Source organism: Chiloscyllium punctatum, chromosome 25 (assembly GCF_047496795.1).
Source record: "Chiloscyllium punctatum isolate Juve2018m chromosome 25, sChiPun1.3, whole genome shotgun sequence".
NCBI lineage: Eukaryota > Metazoa > Chordata > Chondrichthyes > Orectolobiformes > Hemiscylliidae > Chiloscyllium > Chiloscyllium punctatum.
The window spans coordinates 58871828-58898764 of NC_092763.1; the positions used below are offsets into that span (position 1 = coordinate 58871828).

At 42.9% G+C, this 26937-nt stretch overlaps 2 protein-coding genes across 5 annotated transcripts in view; one reads left to right on the top strand and one right to left on the bottom strand.

The window, feature by feature from the left end:
• Positions 1–229: 229 nt before the first annotated feature.
• On the bottom strand, positions 230–26860 carry rasl11a (RAS-like, family 11, member A). 2 transcript variants are annotated; one of them, XM_072595329.1, is made up of 5 exons: positions 26622–26860; positions 18710–18836; positions 10869–10925; positions 10712–10791; positions 230–722 (listed from the first exon to the last, which is right to left on the bottom strand). In XM_072595329.1, the coding sequence occupies exons 2-5, from the start codon at positions 18828–18830 to the stop codon at positions 255–257; spliced, it is 726 nt and encodes a 241-aa protein (XP_072451430.1). In that variant the 5' UTR covers positions 18831–18836; positions 26622–26860; the 3' UTR covers positions 230–254. The 2 variants fall into 2 exon arrangements, with proteins under 2 accessions (XP_072451430.1, XP_072451429.1); XM_072595328.1 differs by lacking the exon at positions 26622–26860 and having other exon boundaries at positions 18710–18880.
• The window catches only part of LOC140495970 (ubiquitin carboxyl-terminal hydrolase 12-like), a 69160-nt gene continuing 67960 nt past the window's right edge, over positions 25738–26937 (top strand). The window contains exons 1-2 of one of the 3 annotated variants that reach the window (XM_072595326.1): positions 25738–25851; positions 26214–26590. In XM_072595326.1, coding sequence (XP_072451427.1) covers positions 26324–26590 — 267 coding nt within the window. In that variant the 5' untranslated portion in view covers positions 25738–25851; positions 26214–26323. Of the gene's footprint in view, positions 25852–26213; positions 26591–26937 lie in introns of those variants that run through there. The other 2 variants (XM_072595325.1, XM_072595327.1) reach the window with 2 other exon arrangements.

Consider the following 26937-nt stretch of genomic DNA (forward strand, 5'->3'; position numbering starts at 1 on the left):
CCCGAGCTACAAATCTTCTCCCAAACTTTGAATATGTAAATGATATTGCTCATATTCTGGGAGCAAAATGTATTTACTTAACAGCAGTTAAAGGTAAATGTGTAATTTAAAAAAAGGTGTACATGGAGATGGAACATGCCAAACTAATTTCTATTCATGTGTTAGTCTTTAAAATATGAGGATTTACCTTGTCTTATTTATTTTCAAGGTAAAGAAAAACAATCTTAGCACTTGTAAACTCATCCAAATGAGTTTTATACAGAAGCAGTGGATTTCACTTTAGAAGAAAGAGCCTGTTTTAACCGTCTTCCAAGATCTTGCATATTCGGTGATTTTGGCCTGCCTAAAAGCAGACCTCTTCTCTTCTCCCCATTATTGTTTCCAATCACTTTGCAAACTTCTTGGCAAACTTGGTGGAATGCATCATAGACCTCATTATAATTTTCTCTGGCAGAAACTTCAAAATAAGTCCCTCCTATCTCATTCACCAATTGAATGCCTTCACTGGTTTCCACTTGTCGTGCATGCGGTAAATCAGCCTTGTTTCCTATTAGCACAAATGGAAGTGTGGTGTTAGGATAAATCTTCCTGATTTGCTGATGGAGTGGACGGAGTGCTTTCCAGCTTTCTGTGTCCGTAAGTGAAAAGACAAAAACAAAACCATCTGCCCAGTGAAGTGATCGGGATATAACATCTGGACTACAAGAATCATCTCCATCTGCCTGTTACATGAATACAAAGAAAACATTTAAACATTGCTTCTATTATTCTTGGTTAAAAACTTCGTTTTAATTCTGACGTCAAATCCAATCTGCACAATACATCTTTTTACTTGCTTTTGAATTCAATAAAACATTCCAAAGTGTTTTTTTATCCCAATGTAACCCATTTGGATACTGAATTCATTTGTGCCTCTTGTAATATGAACAGTTTTGTATTGAATACAATTGCAGAACAATTAATTAGACAAAACATTGTGAAATTGAGTTATTATATTTTCTTTGTAAGGTTATTTTATGTTTTTAAAAATCAATTCTCTCTTTTCCTGAGAACACAGGCCTAGCCTAACATGGTTTCAAGAGTCCCAGATTTTCTGTATCATGTCAATGAAATTTCAGCCCCTGCAGAAGGTGACTACACCTCCCTTCAGATTGTTGCTTAATATTTTAGGCTGAATTTTGTGTTTGTCATTATATTCAGACTTGGTATATACTACATAGTCTACACTGCCATCAGTATGGTATGTGTTAAGCTGATATCGACCAGAACTATATCATGCCTTGGGTAGATGCCCAGCCAATTGTTATTCTTACTTGTATGAGTCTAAGTTACTGATGCCAATGTGGGAAAGAATACCCTCACAAATGCTTCAGCAGGAGAGAGTTTTGATCTTGTTGACAGAATATTTTGATTACATGGTTCTTAATAGCTCGTTATGATATATCTGAGTTACATTATAGTCTCTTGTGAGACATCAGGCTGTAAGTACACAACACTGTTAGCAACATGGAATTTAACAGTGGGATAACAACTGGAACAGCAGTCAGCCCATCACAGGAACAGTCTCGCACATCCTGATGGATTGAGATCATTTTATGATGACCTGTTTGGGTATTAACTGCCTTCTACAACAATACTAACAGTGCTCATCATTATTTTAAATAAATCAGACACTGACTTCTTAAATACCAACATGGGATCTGGGTTACCTTGTTCCTCTACATACTACATTATAGCAGTACCTCACCAACAGATACAGTATAGGAATTAATGTAAGTGCAGAACCTAACTGCTTTTTACCTATTACACACAATATAAAAATTCGAGCTGATGTAAAACAACACTTAATTTTAAAAGTGTGGAATCTTATTCATTCAGAGTGTAATCAGCATTGAACATGTTTTAAAAAAAAACTTTCTTCGCCTGTCTCTTATCTCTCACTCAAAATCCAATTTTTCATTGTACGAATAAAAACAATGGTTTAAACCTAATTTATATATTCTGATTTATATTTTCTCATTTAGATTCTGCGTGGCTCAGTGAAGATATTTCAATCTGTTAAGTTGAACATCCACACTGTTTCTTGCCCTGTTTGCACATGTCACATATACTCTGTCAAGGACATTGCACCAGTTGACAGCAAGTCTCAGCTCAGACATTGGTGAAAACTGTGAGCAACCATCAGTAAAGTAAATAATGAGTGCTATTCCTTTGCCACTGCTTGAAAATTCCAATTCACGCTCAATTATGGAAAGGTAGTATCAGTCTTCTTACACCTCCAGCAAAACAAAACTTTAGCAAACTCTTCTGGGTTAGAAACCTGACCCTGACACATGTAGAAATTGTGAGCCATAACGGTTCAGTTTCAGTAAGATTACATTGACCCCATGGACACCTGATAAACTTCCAACCTGAAAATGGTCTAGGACATATCCCAGTGGTAGTGCTCAAAGAAGGCATGACTACCTTAAATATGAAAAATCCTCAAAAAATTGTGGATATTGGAAATCAGAAATTGCTGGAAAAAGTCATCAGGTGTGGCAGCAGCTGCAGAGTTAATGTTTCAGGTCCAGAGACCCTTCTTCAGAACTATCCTGAATATGCCTGTAATGGGGAAGTTAGGCTGCACTGGCCTTTTCAGAACTAAATCCAGACTAGTAAGTGACTTCTATAAAAGAAGGAGCTTAAGCTTTTCTTTTAGAATTCGTGTCAGCTTCTACTGGTATTATTGGCTCTCTACTTGCTGTCCTATTTTTGACCTCACTCCTGGGACTTACTTCAGAGCCACTGTTGGCAATGTATTGGGTCTGAAATCTTCTACTTCTCCTGGGCAAACTTACTATGAAGCTATGCCAGTCGTCAGCAGCTTGCTTCAATTATTTAGATAAGGCAACATGAATGTACTTTTCATAATCCTCTGGCTTGCACCTTCAAAGAATTTCTGTGCCCATTCAGCATTTGAAAAATAGCCCAAATGAATTTCCGGGCCTTATAATGAATAGGAGGAAGGACAGACTTAACAAGTGTGTCTTTGAGAGAAGTTACATTATTTTCATTTGCCAAAGATTCGATTTTATTAAACACAGATGTATTGGCTGCTCATTATGCAAAATGTACATGCTTCATCTTTCCTCTTCACTGTTCCCCAACCCCCAATTCTACATGATTATACTCTCATTATCCAATTTAGAAAAATCAAATGTTGAATGGACCATACTGAGATTCAAATTGTTCTGATACCAATACTCTGATTGGACTATCATAATATGTTGCTAAATGATGTTCGACCATAAGACCATAAGACATAGGAGTGGAAGTAAGGCCATTTGGCCCATCTGGTCCACTCCGCCATTCAATCGTGGCTGTGGGCATTTCAACTCCGCTTACCCGCATTCTCCCCGTAGCCCTTAATTCCTCGAAACAACAAGGATCTATCAATCTCTGCCTTGAAGACATTTAACGTCCCGGCCTCTACTGCACTCTGTGGCAATGAATTCCACAGGCCCACCACTCTCTGGCTGAAGAAATGTCTCTGCATTTCTGTTCTGAATTTACCCCCTCTAATTCTAAGGCTGTGTCCATGGGTCCTAGTCTCCTCACCTAACGGAAACAATTTCCTAGCGTCCACCCTTTCCAAGCCATGTATTATTTTGTATCTCTCTATTAAGTCTCCCTTTAATCTTCTAAACTCCAATGAATACAATCCCATGATCCTCAACCGTTCCTCATATGTTAGACCAACCATTCCAAGGATCATCCGTGTGAATCTCTGCTGGACACGTTCCAGTGCCAGTATGTCCTTCCTGAGGTGTGGGGACCAAAACTGGACACAGTACTCCAAATGGGGCCTAACCAGAGCTTTATGAAGTCTCAGTAGCACATCGCTGCTTTTATATTCCAACCCTCTTGAGATAAGTGACAACATTGCATTCGCTTTCTTAATCACAGACTCAACCTGCATGTTGACCTTTAGAGAATCCTTGACTAGCACTCCCAGATCCCTTTGTACTTTGGCTTTACGAATTTTCTCACCATTTAGAAAGTAGTCTGTGCTTTTATTCTTTTTGCCAAAGTGCAAGACCTCGCATTTGTTCATGTTGAATTCCATCAGCCATTTCCTGGACTACTCTCCCAAACTGTCTAGATCCTTCTGCAGCCTCCCCACTTCCTCAGTACAACATGCCTGTCCATCTAACTTCGTATCATCTGCAAACTTCGCTAGAATGCCCCCAGTCCCTTCATCCAGATCATTAATATATAATGCGAACAGCTGTGGCCCCAACACTGAACCCTGTGGGACACCGCTCGTCACCGGCTGCCATTCTGAAAAAGAACCTTTTATCCCAACTCTCTGCCTTCTGTCAGACAGCCAATCCTCAATCCATCCCAGTAGCTCACCTCGAACACCATGGGCCCTCACCTTGTTCAGCAGCCTCCTGTGTGGCACATTATCAAAGGCCTTTTGGAAGTCTAGATAGACCACATCCACTGGGTTTCCCTGGTCTAACTTACTTTTCACCTCTTCAAAGAATACCAACAGGTTTGTCAGGCATGACCTCCCCTTACTAAATCCATGTTGACTTGTTCTAATCAGACTCTGCTCTTCTAAGAATTTAGAAACCTCATCCTTAATGATGGATTCTAGAATTTTACTAACAACCGAGGTTAGGCTAATTGGCCTATAATTTTCCATCTTTTGTCTTGATCCTTTCTTGAACAAGGTGGTTACAACAGCAATCTTCCAATCATCCGGGACTTTCCCTGACTCCAGTGACTCTTGAAAGATCTCAAACAATGCCTCCGCTATTTCCTCAGCCACTATTTCCTCAGTTGTAGACTAGCAGGCCATCACACAGTATCATATCATCAACCATCACGTATCCACTATAAAATCAGATACTATGTAAGCAAAAAAGAATGTGCCATGCATTCATGGTTCACAAAAAGAAATTCATATGCTACTGTCCTGCAGATCTTTAACTTTGCTAATATTTTAAGCTATTGTTTAATCTTGGGATTGACATTTGGGGTCATGGAGATTCAATGTTTCAGCTTACACAAATCATCTTCTTCATGACTGTCACCATATGCTGTTATGATCTGTGATATTTGCCCTGATTACCATTCTGTCACCTTCAGGCATTTGCCACCAAACTCCTTTGTCTATACTGTACCTAGGGCCTGTAATGATCAAAATAATAGCAGAAGAGGCAGCTGTTGCACATACAATATTTTAATCTATTTAGTTCCCCAGTATTAGAATTAATAGAATTTCAGAGGACTGCAACAAGGATATAACCAAAGCTAACCAAACCAAACCAAACCAATAAGCAATTTTGATGCTGAGAGCACAATCAGCTGATGGGTGGAGACAGAATGATTTCACTGAAAATTTACAGTTATTAATTTCAGGTTGAACCTAATATTTTATTTTTACATAATCAAATTATCTACAATAGGTTTGTGATGGTTAGACTGCTGGGATAGTTGCACTGTGGTGTCTAAACTACTGATTACAAGTACACATTCATAAGACAAGGTACCAATTTGAATAAGAAGTACAAATTTGAACAATCTGTAACAAAAAATTAAAGCTAGCATGAAATTGAAAATTAATTGCTAGAATAAGCTAAGAGGTAATGGCAGCCTTTTGGCTATTTTTCCCCTTTCTCTTGAAAATGCCAACTCTTTGCAGTATGTGGTCCATAGGTGCTGGGCATTGGTTAATTCAGTTGGCTGGATGGCTAGTTTGTAGTGCAGAGTTATGGTCAACAGAATGGGTTCAATTCCCACAGCAGCTGAAGTTACCATGAAGGTCTCTCCATCTCAACCTCTCCCCTCACTTAAGGCTCAGGTTAAAACCACTATCTCTCTCTTTCTTATGATAGAGCAGTCTTATGATTTATTGGACTAGGACAACTTTACCTTTGTTGGAAATTGGTTAGCTCAGAAATGCAGAATGACACCAACAGTGTGGGTTCAATTCCTGCACTGGCTGAGGTCCTGCCTTCTCAACCTTGCCCCTTGCCTGAGGCACATAACCCTCATGTTGAACTCACAACCAGTCATTTCTCTCTAATGAAAAAGCTGGACTATGGTGATTCTGCATCTTTGTCAGGGGCGTTTTGATAAATTCCATTGGCCATCCTTCATGCTTGAGCTTCAACAGATAAGGCAGGCAATGACTGCTGGAGCATTCTTTAAATCAGTTCTACTGTAATCAAACCTGTCAGGAACTTACAACTTCACTTCAAATTTCACTACAATATAGGAAGCACTATAATGAGCACACTATGAGAATGAATGCAGAAAACATTCCCAGAAATGAGGAACTTGAATAGATTGGATAATCTCTTTGGAGAAGAGAAAATTAAGAGAAGATTTGGCAAAGGTGTTCAAAAATCGAAGGGAATCTAAACAGAAGCAATTAGGAGAAATTGTTCCCAACGACAATATCAAGCACTGGAGGATATTGATTTATGGTGAATGATAAGCTGAGAGTGGCACTTAAAGCAATGAGTGGTTAGGAGCTGGAATGCACTACCTGAGAATGTAATCAAGACAGATTCAATTAAAAGAGAATTGGGTAAGTATCATAAAAGAAAATATTGCAGAGCTATAGTGAGTAGATGGTGGAGTGGGACTAGATGAATTCATTCTTGCAGAGAATTGACACAGATGTGACAGGTCAAATAATTCTGAGATGGTGCTGTGAAGAAACAGAATCTGTTCAGATTCAAGACAAACAACTTCAGAATTCATATATAAATGTACAATACATCACTAGAGTTGATCTGCCAGATTTTAAAAATGAGAACCATAGCCACTGGATGTGGTACATATTTCTTTGTTTTGATGTGAAGGCCTGATGACAATATAATCTACACCTGACTGTCAGGGCTGGAGGGACTTTATTATTCAGAGGATGATATTTCATTGATCAAGGCTTTACTTGCAAGCAGTCTATCAGTAAGTCAGAAGTGGTTTCATTAATTCCTTAGAAACACAGTCACTAGTTGTCTTAACTAGATAATATGCAATAGAAGTGAGGAGAACTGTATTGTCTTTTAAAGGACATTGTCAAGTTGGTGGAATGGGCAGACAGGTGGCAGGTGAGAGATGGCACACTTTGGTACAGAGAGCATGGAGTCACTGTATAAAATAAAGTATAGTATTCTAAAGGGTGTGCAGGAGCAGAGAAAGCTGATGTATGTGTGCAAAAATCATTAAAGTTGGCAAGATCAGTCGAGTAATCCATTAATAAATTGTACATTTTCTAGCTTCATTAATAGAGACATAGCACTTATGAGCAGGGATGAACTTATACAAGTCCTTATGAAGGGCTGATGCTTGAAACACCGATTCTCCTGCTCCTCAGATGCTGCCTGACTTGCTGTGCTTTTCTAGCACCACACGCTTGACTCTGACCTCCAGCATCTGCAATCCTCACTTACTCCTTCCTGGTTAGACCTCAGCTGGAAGATTGTGTACAATTTTGTGTAGGAAGGATACGAATGCATTAGAACAAGTGCAGAAAAATACAAAAGTAGTTCCTGAGATAAGAAACTTATGATAGATTGGAGAGATTGCTCCTGTTTTCTTTGGAGAGTAAAAGGCTGAGGGGAGATTTGATTGAAGTTTTCCAAATCACAAAAGGGTATAGACAGAGTAGGTAGGGAGAAACTGTTCGACTTATTAAAGGAGCGAGAAACAGAGGGCAGTTTTAAAATGTGTGAGGTGAGGAAAAAAAACTTTCTAACACTGAATAGTTCAGATCTGAAATGCATTGCCTAGAATGTGGTGGTGGCAAGTTCAATTGAGGCATTGAAGAGGGCATTGGATTATGATTTAAATAGAAGCAATAAGCATAGTTACAGGATAAAAAGGATGAGAATAGCATTAAGTTAAAATACTCAGAGTCGCAGCAGACACAATGAGCCAAACGGCCTCATTGAACACTGTAACAATTCTATTATGCTGTGTGAAGTATTAGTGGAGACTTTGAGGCTATTGCATTTCCTTTTATTGCAAGCGTGAAGTGCTAAATGTGAACCTGATTATAATTTCATAGAAGTATTTACTATCTCCATGCAGTAGAGAAGCCATTGACTGTAATGGCTGCAATATGACAATAAGAAAAATAGCTTGCATGCATGCAGTGCCTGTAAATGTAGCTTCATATAGAGTGATCAAGCAAAATGTGATCCCAAGCCAAATAAGGATATTCAAGAGCAGATAACAAATTCTTGGTCAAAGAAGTAGATTTCAAGAAATGCCTTAAAGAGGAGGACAGTTAGATGGTAAGGTTTTAAGTAATATATTGCAACATTTAAGGCCTAGGTAAGTGAAACATGACCATCACGGTGGAACAATTGTAATTTGGAATGCATGACAGGCCAGCAATAGAAAAGCACAGATACCTCAGGATTGAGAGACTGAAAGAAGTTATTGAGATAGATTCACTGACAGTGCTGTATGGAGATTTGGTCCTGCTGTAGTCTCCATTAAGAAAATGGGATAAATTCAACCATGTTGTTATAACTCTTATTATAACATTCTAAAATTTATTTCACAATACAATTAATAATAATATTTAGGTTTATTCCCCCAACATTTTTGATCTCATTTTGATGCAATTTTGGTGATTCTTGTTAACAATTTAGATTTACTTAACAATTTATCTAATCCTTGAAGCACTAGATGCAGGGATTCCTGGTAAATACATTCAGTAAAAGCTGCAGTAGATCAGCATGAGTCATCAGCATACTTGCAGCGATTACCATATGTGAAAGATAGGGAGCATTTTCACAGTCATCAGCTATAATGTCATCATCACTTCCAAAAAACTGACTAATAATAGAAAAGGCCCCATAGAAGACTGAATGGTTTATGTTACAAGCTGCAATTTAACCTTTAGCTTCAACTGACAGAGTAAACTGAACTTAGATTTATTAATTCTTAAAGAGAAAGCGTTAGTCATATTATTCAGGAATTTTGTGGGAAAGAGGAGGAAGTATTGAATCTTCAACAAATCTACTACATATTTAAAACTTTCACCAATCCACCATCCCAACGGTCCTCCACCCTTGAATAGTTACAGCATTCAACAACCTCTGCACACAGGTTGATGATTTGTGGGTTTTATTTCAATAGCGTCACAATGTCAGATTAATGAGATAATATTAGTCACATACCCAAACAATAATCAGGAGACCTCCACCAACTGCTCTCCAGTGACAACCGATCTAACACAGGGTGCTCGATGGAGTTTGAAGTCAAACACATCATCCTACCTAAGCAAAGGGAGTTTTATTTGGAACCTTTTTCTAATTAAGACATATGGGGCTGCATTTTATGCTTTCCTGAGTAGATTGACATGTAGAGGATGGGGGGCCCTTAACTGATCAATGGCCACAATGGCTTGAGTTGGAGGTGAGTGGGTGGGTCTGTAACACTATCCCTGTGCTCTGTAAAATTACTATGGTGTCAGGGATGAGTCATTGGCTGCAGGAAAGGGGTCACGCATTATTCCTACTTTCCTGCTCTGCAACTTTTCCCACTATGGCAAAAAGCCTAGTTTGAAATCTACTAGTCCTACATTCAGGCCTCCTCCAGTCTGACTGGATGTTCCCCACCTCCATAACCTGACTCCCAGTGCTGTTGCTATGACCACCTTGGAGGTGGAAGTCTCGACCTAAGCTACTTAACACTCATCTGAACAGAGCAGCCTGTCACAGTGGGAACCATGCCACACCTTTAACTTTTCATCAAGAGTCAGGAGTCCTGTGATACCAAGGAATTCCCCCAGATGATGAAATCCTTCAGCAAGTTGATTGAAAATTTTTACTTTAAAAGTAGAGGGAAAATGGCTTCTAACAGAATTATACTTTGAACTTGTTTGATATTCTTTAAAGATTTTTAAAGGTGAGATGCCATCTTTAAATGAATATGATGTTCATTTTTCCCCAAATGAAAGAACTTTGTTTGAAAGACTAAGGATCAGAGAAAAAAAAAGCACACTTTTCTTTCATAGTTGTTTCAATGCATCTCAATTTCCTGACATTGTTTACATTAAACCAGATATGAATATTCTCAATCTTAATTCCAATCTGGATGATGGAAATAGACATTTGCAATGGGGGTGTCAATTTAAATGGAACTTAAGTGATTTCAATCTAACAGATATGGGTCTATAAATTGTCTCAATTCATCAGAAAATAGGATTCTCATTAATGAAGGCCATTAATTTAACATATTAAAGACAGCTGACTCACTGGCAATTCGGGTGTTTCCTTTTTTCCTGGTGGTGGAATGGAAATAAAGATTTGCATACTTGTTGTTTTTCACTGTCCAACACTTGCACACACGCGAGTGTTGGGGAAAAATAAGTACGACCGTTGTCAGGCGGTAGTATGGAGAAAAAAAACAAACAAAGAAATGAAAAAGGAGAAAAGAACAGGAGGGTCAGACATCCTGTCACTAAAGAAAATAAAGACAGCTGATGGTAGGGGTTTCTTTTATCCAATTGGTGCTGAGGGACATAATTGGGGTGTACTGGAGAGAGTCATAATCTGTGTCTAATCTTGATGCATTTGTAAATGCTGCAACTGCACGACTAAATGGAAAATGTTGCATTTTCAGTAATAATAACCCACACCTTAATGAGAGCAGAATTCACAAAAAATGGAGGAAAAAGACAAATGGATTTTACCTGATTAATACAGGGAGTGTCTTGCACTTGCAATGAAATTTGATCACCATCAATGCTAATTGATCTGGAGTATAGAGCTCCTGAAATTCAAAGAATATGATTCAGTATCTATGGAAAAAAAATTGACAAATAGAAAAATACCTGATGTAGCACGTACCTGTGTTTGGCTCATAATCTCCGATGAACCGTTTTGTGAGAAACCGTACAATCAAGGCTGCAAGAAATTTAGAAAAATGTGAAATTGTCATAAACTTTATTAAAAATCTCACAGTGAAAGAAAATTCCTATGGATGGTCCAAAGAAGAGTCACATTGAACTCAAAATATTCATTCTTTCTCCAAAGATGCTATCAGATCTGCCTAGTTTATCCAGCATTTTCTGTTTTAACCATGAAAATATAAGCTTTTCTGCTCAACATTCACAAGTTACATTTCGGGATCTACCTGGTCCACATATCCACACCATTCGGGATCTACCTGGTCCACATATCCACACCATTAATAAGACCTCAACTCCAACCATTCTGCTTTAAATCACCTACTGTCAAAACCTTCATTCAACCCTTTGTTACCCCCTAGACATAACTACTCCAACACATTCCTGGCCAGCCTCCCACATTCTATCTTCTATAATCTTGAAGTTGTCCAAACTCTGCTATCCATGTCTTAAAGTGCACCAGATCCTAGTTAAGCAACAACTCAATTTTAAAACTTTTTATCCTTATATTCACACTCCCCAGAGTCTCATTTCTTAAATTCACTCCGGCCCCACTACTGTCCAACTCTTTGTATTTCTCCAGTTCAGACGTCCTGAGACTTCTAAGTTTCAGTTGCTGCACCACAGGTGTATGTGCATTCACCTTACTGGGCCCTAAACTCTAGAAGGAGAAAGTGAGGACTGCAGATGCTGGAGATCAGAGATGAAAAATGTATTGCTGGAAAAGCGCAGCAGGTCAGACAGCATCCAAGGAGCAGGAGAATCGACGTTTCGGGCATGAGCCCTTCTTCATGACCTCCCTCGATCTCTTCATAGCCAACTGCCGCCACGACATTAACCGCCTCAACCTCTCCACCCCTCTCACCCACTCCAACCTCTCACCCTCAGAACGTGCAGCCCTCCACTCCCTCTGTTCCAACCCCAACCTCACTATCAAACCAGCAGACAAGGGAGGCGCGGTAGTAGTTTGGCGCACCGACCTTTACACCACTGAAGCTAAACGCCAGCTCGCAGACACCTCCTCCTACTGCCCCCTTGACCATGACCCCACCTCCCACCACCAAACCATCATCTCCCAGACCATCCATAAGCTCATCACCTCAGGGGATCTCCCATCCACCGCCTCCAACCTCATTGTCCCACAATCCCGCACCACCTGTTTCTACCTCCTGCCCAAAATCCACAAACCTGAATGCCCCGGCCGACCCATTGTCTCAGCCTGCTCCTGTCCCCCCGAACTCATCTCTACATACCTCAACACGCTCCTGTCCCCCTTAGTCCAAGAACTCCCCACCTACATTCGGGACACCACCCACGCCCTCCACCTCCTCCATGATTTTCGCTTCCCCGGTCCCCAACGCCTTATCTTCACCATGGACATCCAGTCTCTGTACACCTCCATTCCCCATCACGAAGGACTCAAAGCCCTCCGCTTCTTTCTTTCCCACCGTACCAACCAGTACCCTTCCACTGACACCCTCCTTCGACTGACTGAACTGGTCCTCACTCTGAACAACTTCTCTTTCCAATCCTCCCACTTCCTCCAAACCAAAGGAGTAGCCATGGGTGCCCACATGGGCCCCAGCTATGCCTGCCTCTTCATAGGATATGTGGAACAGTCCATCTTCTGCAGCTACACTGGCACCACCCCCCACCTTTTCCTCCACTACACCGATGACTGTATCGGCGCTGCCTCGTGCTCCCACAAGGAGGTTGAACAGTTCATCCACTTTACCAATACCTTCCACCCCATCCTCAAATTTACCTGGACCGTCTTAGACTCCTCCCTCCCCTTCCTAGACCTCTCCATTTCTATCTCGGGCAACCGAATCAACATGGACATTTACTATAAACCGACCGACTACCACAGTTACCTAGACTACACCTCCTCCCACCCTGCCCCCTGTAAAAACGCCATCCCATATTCCCAATTCCTTCGTCTCTGCTGCATCTGCTCCCAGAAGGACCAGTTCCAATACCGAACAACCCAGATGGCCTCCTTCTTCAAAGACCACAATTTCCCCCCAGACGTGATCGACAATGCTCTCCACTGCATCTCCTCCACTTCCCGCTCCTCTGCCCTTGAGCCCCGCCCCTCCAATCGCCACCAGGACAGAACCCCACTGGTCCTCACCTACCACCCCACCAACCTCCATATACATCATATCATCCGTCGTCATTTCCGCCACCTCCAAATGGACCCCACTACCAGGGATATATTTCCCTCCCCTCCCCTATCAGCGTTCCAAAAAGACCACTCCCTCCGTGACTCCCTCGTCAGGTCCACACCCCCCACCAGCCCAACCTCCACTCCCGGCACCTTCCCCTCCAACCGCAAGAAATGCAAAACATGCGCCCACACCTCCCCCCTCACTTCCCTCCAAGGCGCCAAGGGATCCTTCCATATCTGCCACAAATTCACCTGCACCTCCACACACATCATTTACTGCATCCACTGCACCGATGTGGCCTCCTCTATATTGGGGAGACAGGCCGCCTACTTGCGGAATGTTTCAGAGAACACCTCTGGGACACCTGGACCAACCAACCCAACCACCCCGTGGCTCAACACTTCAACTCCCCCTCCCACTCCACCAAGGACATGCAGGTCCTTGGACTCCTCCATTGCCAGACCATAGCAACACGACGGCTGGAGGAAGAGCGCCTCATCTTCCGCCTAGGAACCCTCCAACCACAAGGGATTAACTCAGATGTCTCCAGTTTCCTCATTTCCCCTCCCCCACCTTGTCTCAGTCCCAACCCTCAAACTCAGCACCACCTTCCTAACCTGCAATCTTCTTCCTGACCTCTCCGCCCCCACCCCCACTCCGGCCTATCACCCTCACCTTAACCTCCTTCCACCTATCGCATTTCCAATACCCCTCCCCCAAGTCCCTACTCCCTACCTTTTATCTTAGCCTGCTTGGCACACTTTCCTCATTCCTGAAGAAGGGCTCTTGCCCAAAAAGTCGATTCTCCTGATCCTTGGATGCTGCCTGACCTGCTGTGCTTTTCCAGCAACACATTTTCAGCCCTAAACTCTAGAAGTCCACTCTTAAATCTGTCTGTCCACACTGCTTTTTTCCTTCATGCCTCCTTGAGTGATAAAGTTATTTCCTCTGCCCTATATCACATGTGGCTAGGTCGAGAATGTGGTGCTGGAAAAGCACAGCAGGTCAGGCAGCATCCGAGGTGCAGGAGAATTGACATTCCTTCATCAGGAATGAGTCTTGTAGGCCGGGGGCTGAGAGATAAATGGGAGGGGAGTGGGAATAGAGGGAAGGTAGCCAAGAATGCAATAAGTAGATGAAGGTGAGGGAGAAGGTGATAGGTCAGAGAGGAAGCTGGAGCAGATAGACAGGAAAGGTGATCGACAAGTCAAGATGGCGGTGCCGAGTTGGAGGCTGGGGACAGGGATAATGTGGGGAGAGGGTAATTCAGGAAACTGTTAAAATCCACATTGATCCTGTGTGGTTGCAGGGTCCCAAGGTGGAATATGAGGCGTTCTTCCTCCAGGCATCGGGTGGTAAGAGTTTGGCAATGGAGGAGGCCCAGGATCTGTACGTCCTTGACGGAGTGGGTGGGGGTGTTGAAGTGTTCAAGGCCCCAAAGGATCCTTCCACATCTGCATACATTGCATTATCCTCCGCCACTTCCGCCACCTACAAACGGACCCCACCATCAGAGGTATAATTCCCTCCCCACCCTATCAGCATTCCAGAGAGATCATTCCGCGACTCCCTTGTCAGGTCCATAACCCCACCAGCCCACACCCCATGCCCGACACCTTCCCCTGGCACTGCAGGAAGTACAAAACCTGCACCCACACCACTCCCCTCACCTCTGTCCAAGATCCCAAAGGATCCTTCCATTTTCCCTACCTCCTGTAAAAGCACCATCCCTTATTCCCAATTCCTCTGCCTCCGCAGCATCTGTTCCCAGAATGACCAATTGTACCTTAGAAAATCCCATATAGCCTCCTTCTTCCAAGACCACAATTTCCCCTCCCACGTGGTCTACAATGCCCTTCAGCACATCTCCACCATGTCCCACACCACCACCCTTGAACACCACCCCTCCCGATGCAACAAGGACAGACCCACCTGGTCCTCAACTTCCACCCCACCAAACTCCGCATGCATCACATCATCCTCTGCCACTTCCGCCACCTACAAACGGACCCACCAGAGATATATTTCCCTCCCCACCCCTATCAACGTTCTGGAGAGACCATTTCCCTCGCGACTCCCTTGTCAGGTCCACACACCCCACCAGCCCTCACCCCACTCCTGGCACCTTCCTTTGCCACTGCAGGAAGTGTAAAACCTGTGTCCACACCACTCCCCTCACCTCCGTCCAAGGCACCAAAGGATCCTTCCACATCCGACAGAAGTTTACCTGTACCTCCACCAATGTCATCTACTCTATCCGTTGCACCTGATGTGGTCTCCTCTATATCGGGGAGACAGGACGTCTCTTTGTGGATCGTTTCAGCGAACATCTCTGGGCCACCCGCAATAACCAACCACACTGCCCTGCCCCGTGGCTGAATACTTCAACTCCCTCTCTCACTCCGTCAAGGACATGGGGGTCTGGGCCTCCTCCATTGCCAAACCCTTACTACCCGACGCCTGGAGGAAGAATGACATATTCTGCCTTGAGGCCCTGCAACCACACAGGATCAATGTGGATTTCAATAGTTACCTCATTTTCCCTCCCGCCACATTATCCCAGTTCCCAGCCTTCAACTCAGCACCACCCTCTTGACCTGTCCATCATCTTTCCCATCTATCCACTCCACTCCCCTCTCTGACCTATCACCTGCTCCCTCACCTTCATCGACCTATTGCATTCTCAGCTACCCATTCTCTATCCCCACCCCCTCCCATTTTTCTCTCAGCCCCCCACAAGCCTCATTCCTGATGAAGGGATAATGCCCATAATGTCCATTCTCCTGCTCCTCAGATACTGCCTGCCATGCTATGCTTGTCCAGCACCACACTCTTGACTCTGATCTCCAGCATCTGTAGATCTCACTTTCCACTACCTTATGTGGCTCAGTAATATGCTTTGTTTATTGAAGCCTGTGGTGCCTAACACTATTTTGTTACCTATTTGTACTAAAAGTTTGACTTCCCACTTATGATGTACTCTGTGTTATGTATTTGATGTCTTACTTGGATATTATCGCTTACCATTTAGTACCCCTCAGTTATCCTGTTGTAACTATGTTTCAGTACTCCCTGATGTGCTTCTGGTGCCACTTTTCATATTCATTCTTCAATACTGTTTTGTTTGGATCCATTCCTAGAACTTTGACCAGAAACTTATGCCTTGAATCACAGAGCTGAGTAATTGCAGTAAACAATTATCTTAAATGTGAAGTAAGTATACCTTACAACTACACTGTATTAACTGTAAGTGCCTCTAATAACTAAAAGTGTCTTAGCACATTACTGTGAAGTCACTTTTATTGCATTCTATGTGCAAATTTCAGATGGTGTATGTGCAATATGACATGTGACATGACGTTATAAAATAAGATTGTTGATTTGTTCCTGAAGGAGGAAGTAATGGTGTACAAAATAAAACAGCCAGGCTCATAAACAATAAGAAAGCATCAGAAAAACTCATCTGTCTTTCATGGATGATATTGAAGACTAAGAAAAATGATATGTTTTGATAAAAAAGATTTACAAGGATGTTGCCAGGGTTGGAGGATTTGAGCTACAGGGAGAGGTTGAATAGGCTGGGGCTGTTTTCGCTGCAACGTCGGAGGCTGAGGGGTGACCTTACAGAGGTTTATAAAATCATGAAGGGCATGTATAGGATAAATAGACAAAGTCTTTTCCCTGGGGTAGGGGAGTCCAGAACTGGAAGGCATAGGTTTAGGGTGAGAGGGGAAAGATATAAAAGAGACCTAAGGGGCAACCTTTACACGCAGAGGGTGGTACGGGTATGGAATGAACTACCAGAGGAAGTGGTGGAGGCTGGTACAATTGCAACATCTAAATTGCATCTGGATGAGTATATGAATAGGAAAGGTTTAGAGGGATATGGGCCAGGTGCTGGCAGGTGGGACTAGAGTGGGTTGGGATATCTGGTCGGCATGGACGAGTTGGACCGAAGGGTCTGTTTCCGTGCTGTACATCTCTATGACTCTGTGTGCTTGGTAAATGATTGAATATAATATGAATGCTTTAAATTATTTTGTTAAAAATCACACAACACCAGGTTATAGTCCAACAGGTTTAATTGGAAGCACTAGCTTTTGGATTGCTGCTCCTTCATCAGGTGGTTGTCCTGATGAAGGAGCGGTGCTCCAAAAGCTAGTGTTTCTAATTAAACCTGTTGGACTATAACCTGGTGTTGTGTGATTTTTAACTTTGTACACCCCAGTCCAACACCGGCACCTCCAAATCATTTAAATTATTTTGAAAACTAAATATCTCTAATCCAAATCAGTGTTCAAACAGAAGTTTTAACTTTTGTGAAAAGTTACAAATCAGTAAAGGAAACTGCAGAGGACTCAATATTTGTAGGTGCGAAGTCTGTAGGAAACGGTATGGGAATATACAGATCCCAGAAATGGGCAGCTTAATACGAATGGAAAGCAGAAAAAACAAAATGGATAAAGGTGACAAGAGATGGACAAGGGAGTGTAAATGTGGGTATTTTGTGATCAATGTCTCGCTTCTAGTAAGTACAGGTCATGAACTATCAATGTGGAACATGGATAATGGAGCATGAATCTAATGCTGATCTTCGTGCAGACTCCCCAATATCTAGAATAGTATCTCTTTCAACTCACCTTGCCAGGAGATCAATATTCCTAGCTCCTAGCAACATATGCCATATTTCAACCAACACTTCTGGTTTCACCATTTGCCACAGATGTAAAACAATCCCAAAAAGAGAGAAATAAAGCTGACATTCACTTTTTGTTATTAATGTTTCATATCTGAAATATCTCGCCAATTTACAGATCTCTAGTTTACCTGCACTTCCCAAACTGCTACAGCAATTGAAAAGGGGATTCATATTAAACATCACAAATCTACTACTGACTTGGAATTCATAGTCTTTCCTTAGCAAGCTGAATGTCCAATTTCTTTGTTCTGGTGGAAACATAACTTTTAACAGGAATGTAAATTCCTCTATTTTTAATTTGATCATTGAACATCAAATTCATGTTTCCATCAAATTAACTGTTAAACATGGATCTTCTCCCGCCGTCACCACTAATAAATTTGTCTGATTCTAAGAAAACATTTTTTTAAAAAAAACGGAAATAAAAGTTTTAAAGTATCCATTATTATATAAGGTATAATATCCATTCTCTTGAGGGTTTGTAATTTTAGCACATGAGGTGTTGAGAAGGGTGTTTCAGGAGATTCAACTTTACATTCAGGGACTTTGGCAATTTAGTTAGGGGGAGGGTCTGAGGCAATAGCAGCTTAAGGGATTTTGCAAGTTTCTCTTGCAAACTGGAGAACAACCACAGTTCAGTGAAGGGTGGTGATTTAATCTAATGTGGTCAGCGATTACTGTTGCGATATCAGGACAGAACAGGTATCAGCGCAAACAGTTGCTCTTGTTTCCAGCAAGGGTCACTGCCTTGTTCAGTCAACAGTCCACGATCCGTGATATTGCAAAGTATTGAAATGAGCTATTACTATGTTGCTGAGTACAGACATGAAATTGGGAGCTTAACCTTTTTAGACCGATCTTTTCGATTGCAACCCCTCGCCGGCCCCCAAAACATCCCCTTCTTTTTCTTACCAGTCTTGCCAACTCTCCTTGATCCCAGGACCACGATCTTCACGTTTCGGTTATGCAAGTAGTCGAGCATCGGGACCTCCGGTATGGGGAGCAGTAGGAAGCTACTCGGGTTGTTTGACATGGTGTTCTGGGGGAGACGCATTTATAAAACTGCACATTAAGACGGGCAAGAGGAAGAAGAAAAAAAAAACTGGCAAAACGAAACGCTTTGCGAACTGCTCTGAGCAGCCCTGCCTTACTCTTGATGATCCCTCTGCTAGTATCCAGACTCAAGAGTGTTCCTGCTTCCCCTGATGGGCTCTGAGCCAATGCCAAACTGAGACGGTGCAATGTTGTACTTTACCAAATTCTATGAAAAAAGAAACTTTTCTACCCTCCTTCCCTCCCAAACTTACAACAAATATTCTGGCTTCAGCGAGCAATGGAAATTTGAAACAAAATAAGCTGCTGCCAATCGTGTCCCCAAACTGGATTCTCCTGTGACATAAACTGTTCTGGTCTGGAATGAACTGCCGAAGGGGCGGTGGAAACAAATTACACAATAACTTTGAAAATATAATTGGATAAATGCTTCGAGGGAAGCGGTCAGGGCTCTGGGAAAAGGACAAGGGGGTGAGACTACTTGGAAACCTTTAAAATAACTGACAAATACATTGAACCAAATGGCTTCATACGTGGGCGATATGATCATGGATATATTCAACAAATTCCATCCTTTTTGAAAGTCGACAAATGCAATTCCAAGTTGTGCCCATTGATGTAAACGCATAAATGCAGATAAATCCTGGGACCTGATCAGGTACAGTATATCCTAGAGCTCTGTGGGAAGCTAGGAAAGTGATTAATGGGCCCCTTGCTGAGATACTAATATCATGGAATGTCACAGGTGAGGTAGTGGAAGACTGGAGGTTAACTAATGTGGTGCCACTATTTAAGAAAGGTGGTGAGGAAAAACCAGGTCAGTACATTGAATATAAGAGTTGGGAGATCATGTTGCTGTTGTACAGGACATTGTTTAGGCCACTATTGGAAAACTGCAAGCTATTCTGGTCTCCTTCCTATAGGAAAGATGTTGTGAAACTTGAAAGGGTTCAGGAAAGATTTACAAGGATGTTGCCAGGGTTGGAGGTTTGAGCTAAAGTCGAGAGTGTGGTGCTGGAAAAGCACAGCAAGTCAGGCAGCAACCAAGGAGCAGGAGAATCGATGTTTTGGGCACAAGCCCTTCATCAGGAAGGAGTGCTGCTGGGAAGGTGAGTGGAATCATTTTAAAAACTTAACTTGGGCCTCCATTTGTTGAGAGGTGAGAGTGAGGACCAGAGGGCTGCTGGGAAGGTAAGTGAATCCATTTTATTTGGATAGCGGCTGAACCAGAGACACCACACATGTAGTCTCTCCCACCTGCCCTCCTTCTCGAATCAAAAAGAAGGACTCTGGTGAGTTGATCAGGTAAGGTTTTTCTATTTCCCTTTTTTATTGTTTTATCGAGTGATTTGGTGGAAACTTCCCCTTTTCGTTTACCTAAGATAAGTCTAAAGTTAAATTTAAGGTAAAAAATGGCAGGAGATCCCAGACCTGTGTTACACTCGTCTTGCTCAATGTGGGAGCTCAGGGACACAGCTCCTTCGCATGTAGAAAGTGTTTCCAGCTGCAGCTCTTGTTAGACAACATGACAACTCTGGAGCTGCAGATGGACTCATTTTGGAGCATACGCGATGCTGAGGGGATCGTGGATATCACGTTTAGTGAATTGGTCACACCACAGATTAGGATTGCTGAGGGAGAAAGGGAATGGGTGACCAAAAGGCAGAGAAGGAGCAGGAAGGCAGTGCAGGTGTCCCTTGTGGTCATCTCCCTCCAAAACAGGTATACCATTTTGGATACTATTGGGGAGATGGCTCACCAGGGGAAGGCAGCAATAGCCAGGTTCATGGCACTGTGGCTAGCTCTGCTGTTCAGAAGGGCAGGAAAAAGATTGGAAGAGCTATAATCATAGGGAATTCAATAGTAAGGGGAGTAGATAGGCAGTTCTGTGGTCGAAAACGAGACTCCCGAATGGTAGTTGCCTCCCAAGTGCACAGGTCAGGGATGTCTCAGATCGGCTGCAGAACATTCTTAAGGGGGAAGGTGAACAGCCAGTTGTCGTGGTACATATTGGCACAAACGATATAGGGAAACAAAATGGGATGGGGTCTTACAAGCAGAATTTAGGGAGTTAGGAGCAAAGTATAAAAAGTAGGACCTCAGTGGTAGTAATCTCAGGATCGCTACCAGTGCCACGCACTAGTCAGAGTTGGAATGATAGAATAAGCAGGATGAATGCGAGACCAAAAAAGAGAAAATACTGGAAAATCTCAGCAAGTCTGGCAGCATTTGCTTACAGATGCTGCCACACTTGCTAAGATTTTCCAGCATTTTCACTTTTTTGGTTTCAGCTTCCAGCATCCGCAGTAATTTGCTTTTATCCAGGATGAAAGCGAGGCTTGTGGGATAGCGCAGGACGGAGGGTTTCAGATGTTTGGTACATCGGGACTGGTTCTGGAAGGGATGGGACTATTACAAATTGGATGATCTCCCCCTGGGCCAGACTAGAACCAATGTCTTGGGGGGGCATTTTTGCTAACACTGTTGGGGAGGGTTTAAACTAATGTGATAGGGGGTTAGAAACCAAATGAGATTAGAGGACAGTAAGAAAGCAGTAACTAAAGCCTGTAAGGAACTAGATAATGAAGTCAGCGTGACTAAGGTGAAGAGAAAGCAGGCAGCAGATGATGAATGCAAAGGGACTTGAGGTTTGAGGTGCATTTGTTTTAATGCAAGAAGTATAGTAATGTAAGGCGGATGAATTTAGGGCTTGGATTAGTACCTGGGAGCTTGATATTATTGCTATTACTGGGACTTGGTTGAGGGAAGGGCATGATTGGCAGCTAAACATCCCAGGATATCAATGCTTCAGGCGGGACAGAGTGGGAGGTAGAAGGGGTGGAGGAGTTGCAATACTGGTCAAAGAAAATATCACAGCTGTCCTGAAGGAGGGCACTATGGAAGACTCAAGCAGTGAGGCAATATAGGCAGAGCTCAGAAATAGGAAGGATGAAATAACAATGTTGAGGCTGTGCAACAGGCCTCCCAACAGCGAACGGGACATAGAAGTGCAAATATGTAAACAGATCATGGAAAGATAAGGAGCAACAGGGTGGTGATGATAGGAAATTTTAATTTTCCCAACATTGACATCACTTAGATGGAGCAGAATTCGTAAGGACCATCGTGGAAGGTTTTCTAGAGCAGTATGTAAGTAGTCTAACTCGGGAAGAGGCTATACTGGAACTGGTGTTGGGAAATGAGCCTGGCCAGGTGGTTGATGTTTCAGTCGGGGATTACTTTGGGAATAGTGACAACAATTCCGTAAGTTTTAGAATACTCATGGACAAAGATGACAGTGGTCCTAAAGAAAGAGTGTTAAACTGCGGGAAGGCCAACTATACCAAAATTCAGCAGAAGCTGGGAAATGTAGATTCGGAGCAGCTGTTTGAAAGTAAATCCACATTCGATATGTGGGAGGCTTTTAAAGAGAGGTTGATTAAAGTTCAGGAGAGGTATGTTCCGGTGAAAATGAGGGATCGAAATGGCAATGTTAGGGAACCATGGATGACAGGTGAAATTGTGAGACTACCTAAGAGAAAAAAAGGATGCTACTGAATTGGAGACACTGATGTTGGACTGGGGTATACAAAGTTAAACATCACATAACACCAGGTGATTGATGAATCACCAGATGAAGTGGCAGCGCTCTGAAAGCTAGTGCTTCCAAATAAACCTGTTGGACTATAACCTGGTGTTATGTGATTTTTAGCTAGTCTACTGAAGACAGACAAAGCAATATCAGGAATGTAGGACCAATCTGAAATGAGGAATTACGAGGGCTAAAAGGGGACATGAGATATCTTTAGCAAACAGAGTTAAGGAAAATCCCAAAGGCTATTTTTTATATATGAGGAGCAAGAGGGTAACTCAAAGACAAAGGAGGAAAGTTATTTGTCGAGTCAGAGAAAATGGGTGAGATTCTTAATGAGTACTTTGCATTGGTATTCACCAAGGAGAGGGACATGACGGATGCTGAGATTAGGGATAGATCTTTGAGTACTCTAGGTCAAGTTGGCATAAGGAGGGAGGAAGTTTTGGGTATTCTAAAAGGCATTAAGATAGACAAGTCCCCAGGTCCAGATGGGATCTACTCCAGGTTACTGACGGAAGTGACAGAGGGAATAGCTGGGGCTTTAACAGATATCTTTGCAGCATTCTTGAACACGGGTGATGTCCCGGAGGACTGGAGAATTGCTAATATTGTCCCCTTGTTTAAGAAGGGTAGCAGAGACACTCCAGATAATTTTAGACCGGTGAGCCTGACATCAGTGGTAGGGAAGCTGCTGGAGAAGATACTGAGGGATAGGATCTATTCCCTATTTGGAAGAAAAGGGGCTTATTAGTGATGGGCTGCATGGTTTTGTGTGGGGAAGGTTGTGTCTTAAAACCACATATAATTCTTTGAAGAGGTGACAAAGTTGATTGATGGGGGAAGGTACATGGACTTTAGTAAGGCATTTGATAAGGTTCCCCATGGTAGACAGATGGAGAAAGTGAAGTCCCATGGGGTACAGGGTGTTCTAGCTAGATGGATAGAGGACTGGCTGGTCAACAGGAGACAGAGAGTAGTAGTGGAAGGGAGACCTGTGACCAGTGGTGTTCCAGAGAGATCCGTACTGGGATCACTGTTGTTTGTGATGTATATAAATGATTTGGAGAAAGGTATTGGTTTCCTGATTAGCAAGTTTGCAGATGACACAAAGATTGGTGGAGTAGCAGATAGTGAAGGGGACTGTCAGAGAATACAGCAGAATATAGATAGATTGGAGAGATGGGCACTTACAGTTGTATAGGATTTTGGTTCGGCCACATTTGGAATACTGCATACAGTTCTGGTCACTATATTTCCAAAAGGATGTGGATGCTTTGAAGAGGGTGCAGAGGAGGTTCACCAGGATGTTGCCTGGTATGGAGGGTGCTAGCTCTGAAGAGAGGTTGAATAGATTATGATTATTTTCATTAGAAAAACAGAGATTGAGGGGGTCCTAATTGAGGTCTACAAAATCATGAGAGGTATAGACAGGGTGAATAGCAAGAACTTTTTCCCCAGAGTCTGGAACTCAATTACTAGGGGTCACGAGTTAAAGTGAGAGGGGAAAGGTTTAGGGGAAATATGTGTGGAAAATTCTTTACACAGAAGGTGATGGGGGCCTGGAACACGTTGACAGCGGAGGTGGTAGAAGTGGGAACGACAACATCATTTAAGATGTATCTGGACAGATACATGAATGGGCAGGGAACAAAGGGTGATACAGATCTTTAGAAAATAGGCAGCAGGTTTAGATAGAGGATCTGGATCAGTGTAGGTTTGGAGGACCAAAGGGCCTGTTCCTGTTCTGTAAATTTCTTTATTCTTTCATCTTGAGTGATGAAGGGCTCTTGTCTGAAATGTTAATTCTCCTGCTCCTCAGATGCTGCCTGACCTGCTATGTTTTTTCCAGCACTACACTCTCGACTCCAGCATCTGCAATCCTCACTTTCTCCGAGGTGATTTCAACCCTAATGCGAGGTCTCTTTCAAGGATGCCTACCTTGGAGAATGATTTGGAGATGCCAGTGTTGGACTGGGGTGTACAAAGTTAAAAATCACACAACACCAGGTTATAGTCCAACAGGTTTAATTGGAAGCACACAAGCTTTAGGAGCTCCGAAAGCTAGTGTGCTTCCAATTAAACCTGTTGGACTATAACCTGGTGTTGTGTGATTTTTACCTTGAAGAAGTTCTCCTCCTCTCTCTACACACATTCCTGATGAAGTGCTAATGCCCGAAACTTTGATTCTCCTGCTCCTCAGATGCTGCTTGACCTGCTGTGCTTTTCCAGCATCACACTCTTCAACTCTGATCTCCAGCATCTGCAGTCCTCACTTTCTCCTGGTTTGAGCTATATGGAGAGGCTGAATAGACAGGGGCTAATTTCCCTGCAGCGTCAGAGGCTGAGGGGTCACCTTCGAGAGGTTAATAAAATCATGAGGGACATGGATGGGATAAATAGACAAGGTATTTTCCCTGGGTTGGGGGAGTCAAGAACTAGAGGGCATAGGTTTATGGTGAGAGGGGAAAGATTTAAAAGGGATCTAAAGGGCAACTTCTTCCACCCAGAGGGTGACACATGTATGGAGTGAGCTGCCAGAGGAAGTGGAGGTGGCTGGTACAATTACAACATTTAAAAGTCATCTGGTTGGGTATATGAATAGCAAGGGTTTAGACAGATATGGGCCAAATGCTACTAGATTAGTTTAGCATGTCTGGTTGGCGTAAACAAGTTGGAATGAAGGTCTGTTTTCTTACTGTATATCTCTATGTAGTTTAAAGGAGTTACAGTGAAGAAGTGGGTGGAGGGAAGAGGCAGTGTGAAATTAATTGTGCTCTGTAGGCTAACGTCTATGAGGTAAAATTCAGTCTGGAAATGTAAAGTTGGTTCATCAACAGCTAGAAAGGCAAAAATAAAAGTTACAATTTGGGGAAGAAATTGTTGCTTACAAGTGGGGAATAACTTTTAGTAGCTAAATGCCATACACAATCCATCTGTAAACATCATAGCAATACAAGTATTAATAATGGAGTCTAGCTTATCCATTGATTCTTCATCTGTATTCTCAGTAAAGCTGATATTCTTCATAAAAGGTGATATTTTACAAACAGTGCTTTAGATGAGATATTCATGTAAACTTGTTAAATCTCAACTGATACAATTTTATTTGAAACACTACCAATTTTGATGAAATCATCATAAAGTTTCACCTACTTTTTTTTGCAATGAATGATAAATCTGTTCATAATTTAAACAGGGCAGGGAGGGGAGAAGAAATGTTTCTCATCCTGTGAAGGTTGGGATGGGCAATAATGTTCACATCCCAGTACGGATTTTCTTTATACATGCACGACGTGAAGAGGGCTCTGACCATGGATGCTGCCTGACCTGCTGCGCTTTTCCAGCAACACATTTTTCAGCTCTGATCTCCAGCATCTGCAGTCCTCACTTTCTCCTCCCTGACCATGTCAGTCAGGTATTTGGGTTACAGTCGGAATAATCAGTGAGAGGGATTAATATGTATAAAAGTGAGGGGCATAGGAGTAGACATAGAGAGAAAAAAAACTTTTCCGCTTGATGGATCAATGACCAGTGCGCATAGGTTTCTGGTTAAGGGCAAAAGGTTTAGAGATGAGAGAAGGGTAGTGGGAATGTGAAAGGTGGTAAAGGCAGACTTTTAGTGTTTAAGAAATATTTGGATGTGCAATGCTAAAACATACAAAGGGCTAAGTACTGGGAAATTAGATGACAATAGTCAGGTGGTTATTTTTAATTGGCGAGGAGGCAATGGACTGAAGATTTGCCGCTGAAATGCTTTTGTTTTGGCAGGGACGGCGGGACACGGCCTCACCCACCTTCTCCCCCACCCCAGATGCGTGTCGCCTCAGCCAATGGACCGATAGTCGGACCCGGCGGCAGGGGCACTGGCCGAGGAACGTATGTGCTGCGGAACGACTGTCGGGGCGCACGTGGTGTGTTCGTGTGCGGCCGGTGGTGTTTGCGCGGCGGACGGCTGCGGGGCGGGGAGCCGAGCCGGTTTCAATGGGCTGAGGGAGGCGGGGGACGGTTGTGGGTGTGACGCGGCTGCGGAGCTTCCCCCGCCTACTCCCTGGGTTCGGTTGCCGGCTCCGCGGTTTGGGCAACATGGCGGTGGGCAGATGGAAATACTGATGACTGTCAGAAAAATCGCCTCGATTTGTACGATGGTGAGTGCCGAGGGTCCTCCCTTTTTCTTACCTTGACCTCCCGGGCTCGGGATAAAAGTTAAACACCAGCTGCAGCCGAGCACCTTGCAGAGACATCTCGCTATTTGCTGCAGATGAAGCTGTACCAGGGGCTGGTTCGCCGGGAACAGGGGGAAAGAAATGTTTCAAACATTGTAAATTGAGGGAGAATTCTGCGACAGTACCATCAATCTGGGGAAAAAAAACGGCTTAGTCAACCCGCAGCAATATTGTTTATAACCTCGCCCAAATCCAGCGGTTCTCAATTCTCATTACAAACTTTTCAGTATTTGTATAGGACACATTCCAATCATGGCTTCAATCGCCAG

What these genes read in the sequence shown, in the direction of transcription:
- rasl11a (XM_072595328.1), bottom strand. Translation starts at nt 18,851, where the DNA reads ATGCGTCTCCCCCAGAACACCATGTCAAACAACCCGAGTAGCTTCCTA. An exon ending in AAGGAGAGTTGGCAAGACTG is followed by an intron (nt 10,926 to 18,709) that starts GTAAGAAAAAGA and finishes AATTTCTTGCAG; the next exon opens with CCTTGATTGTACGGTTTCTC. An exon ending in ACACTCCCTGTATTAATCAG is followed by an intron (nt 723 to 10,711) that starts GTAAAATCCATT and finishes TTCATGTAACAG; the next exon opens with GCAGATGGAGATGATTCTTG.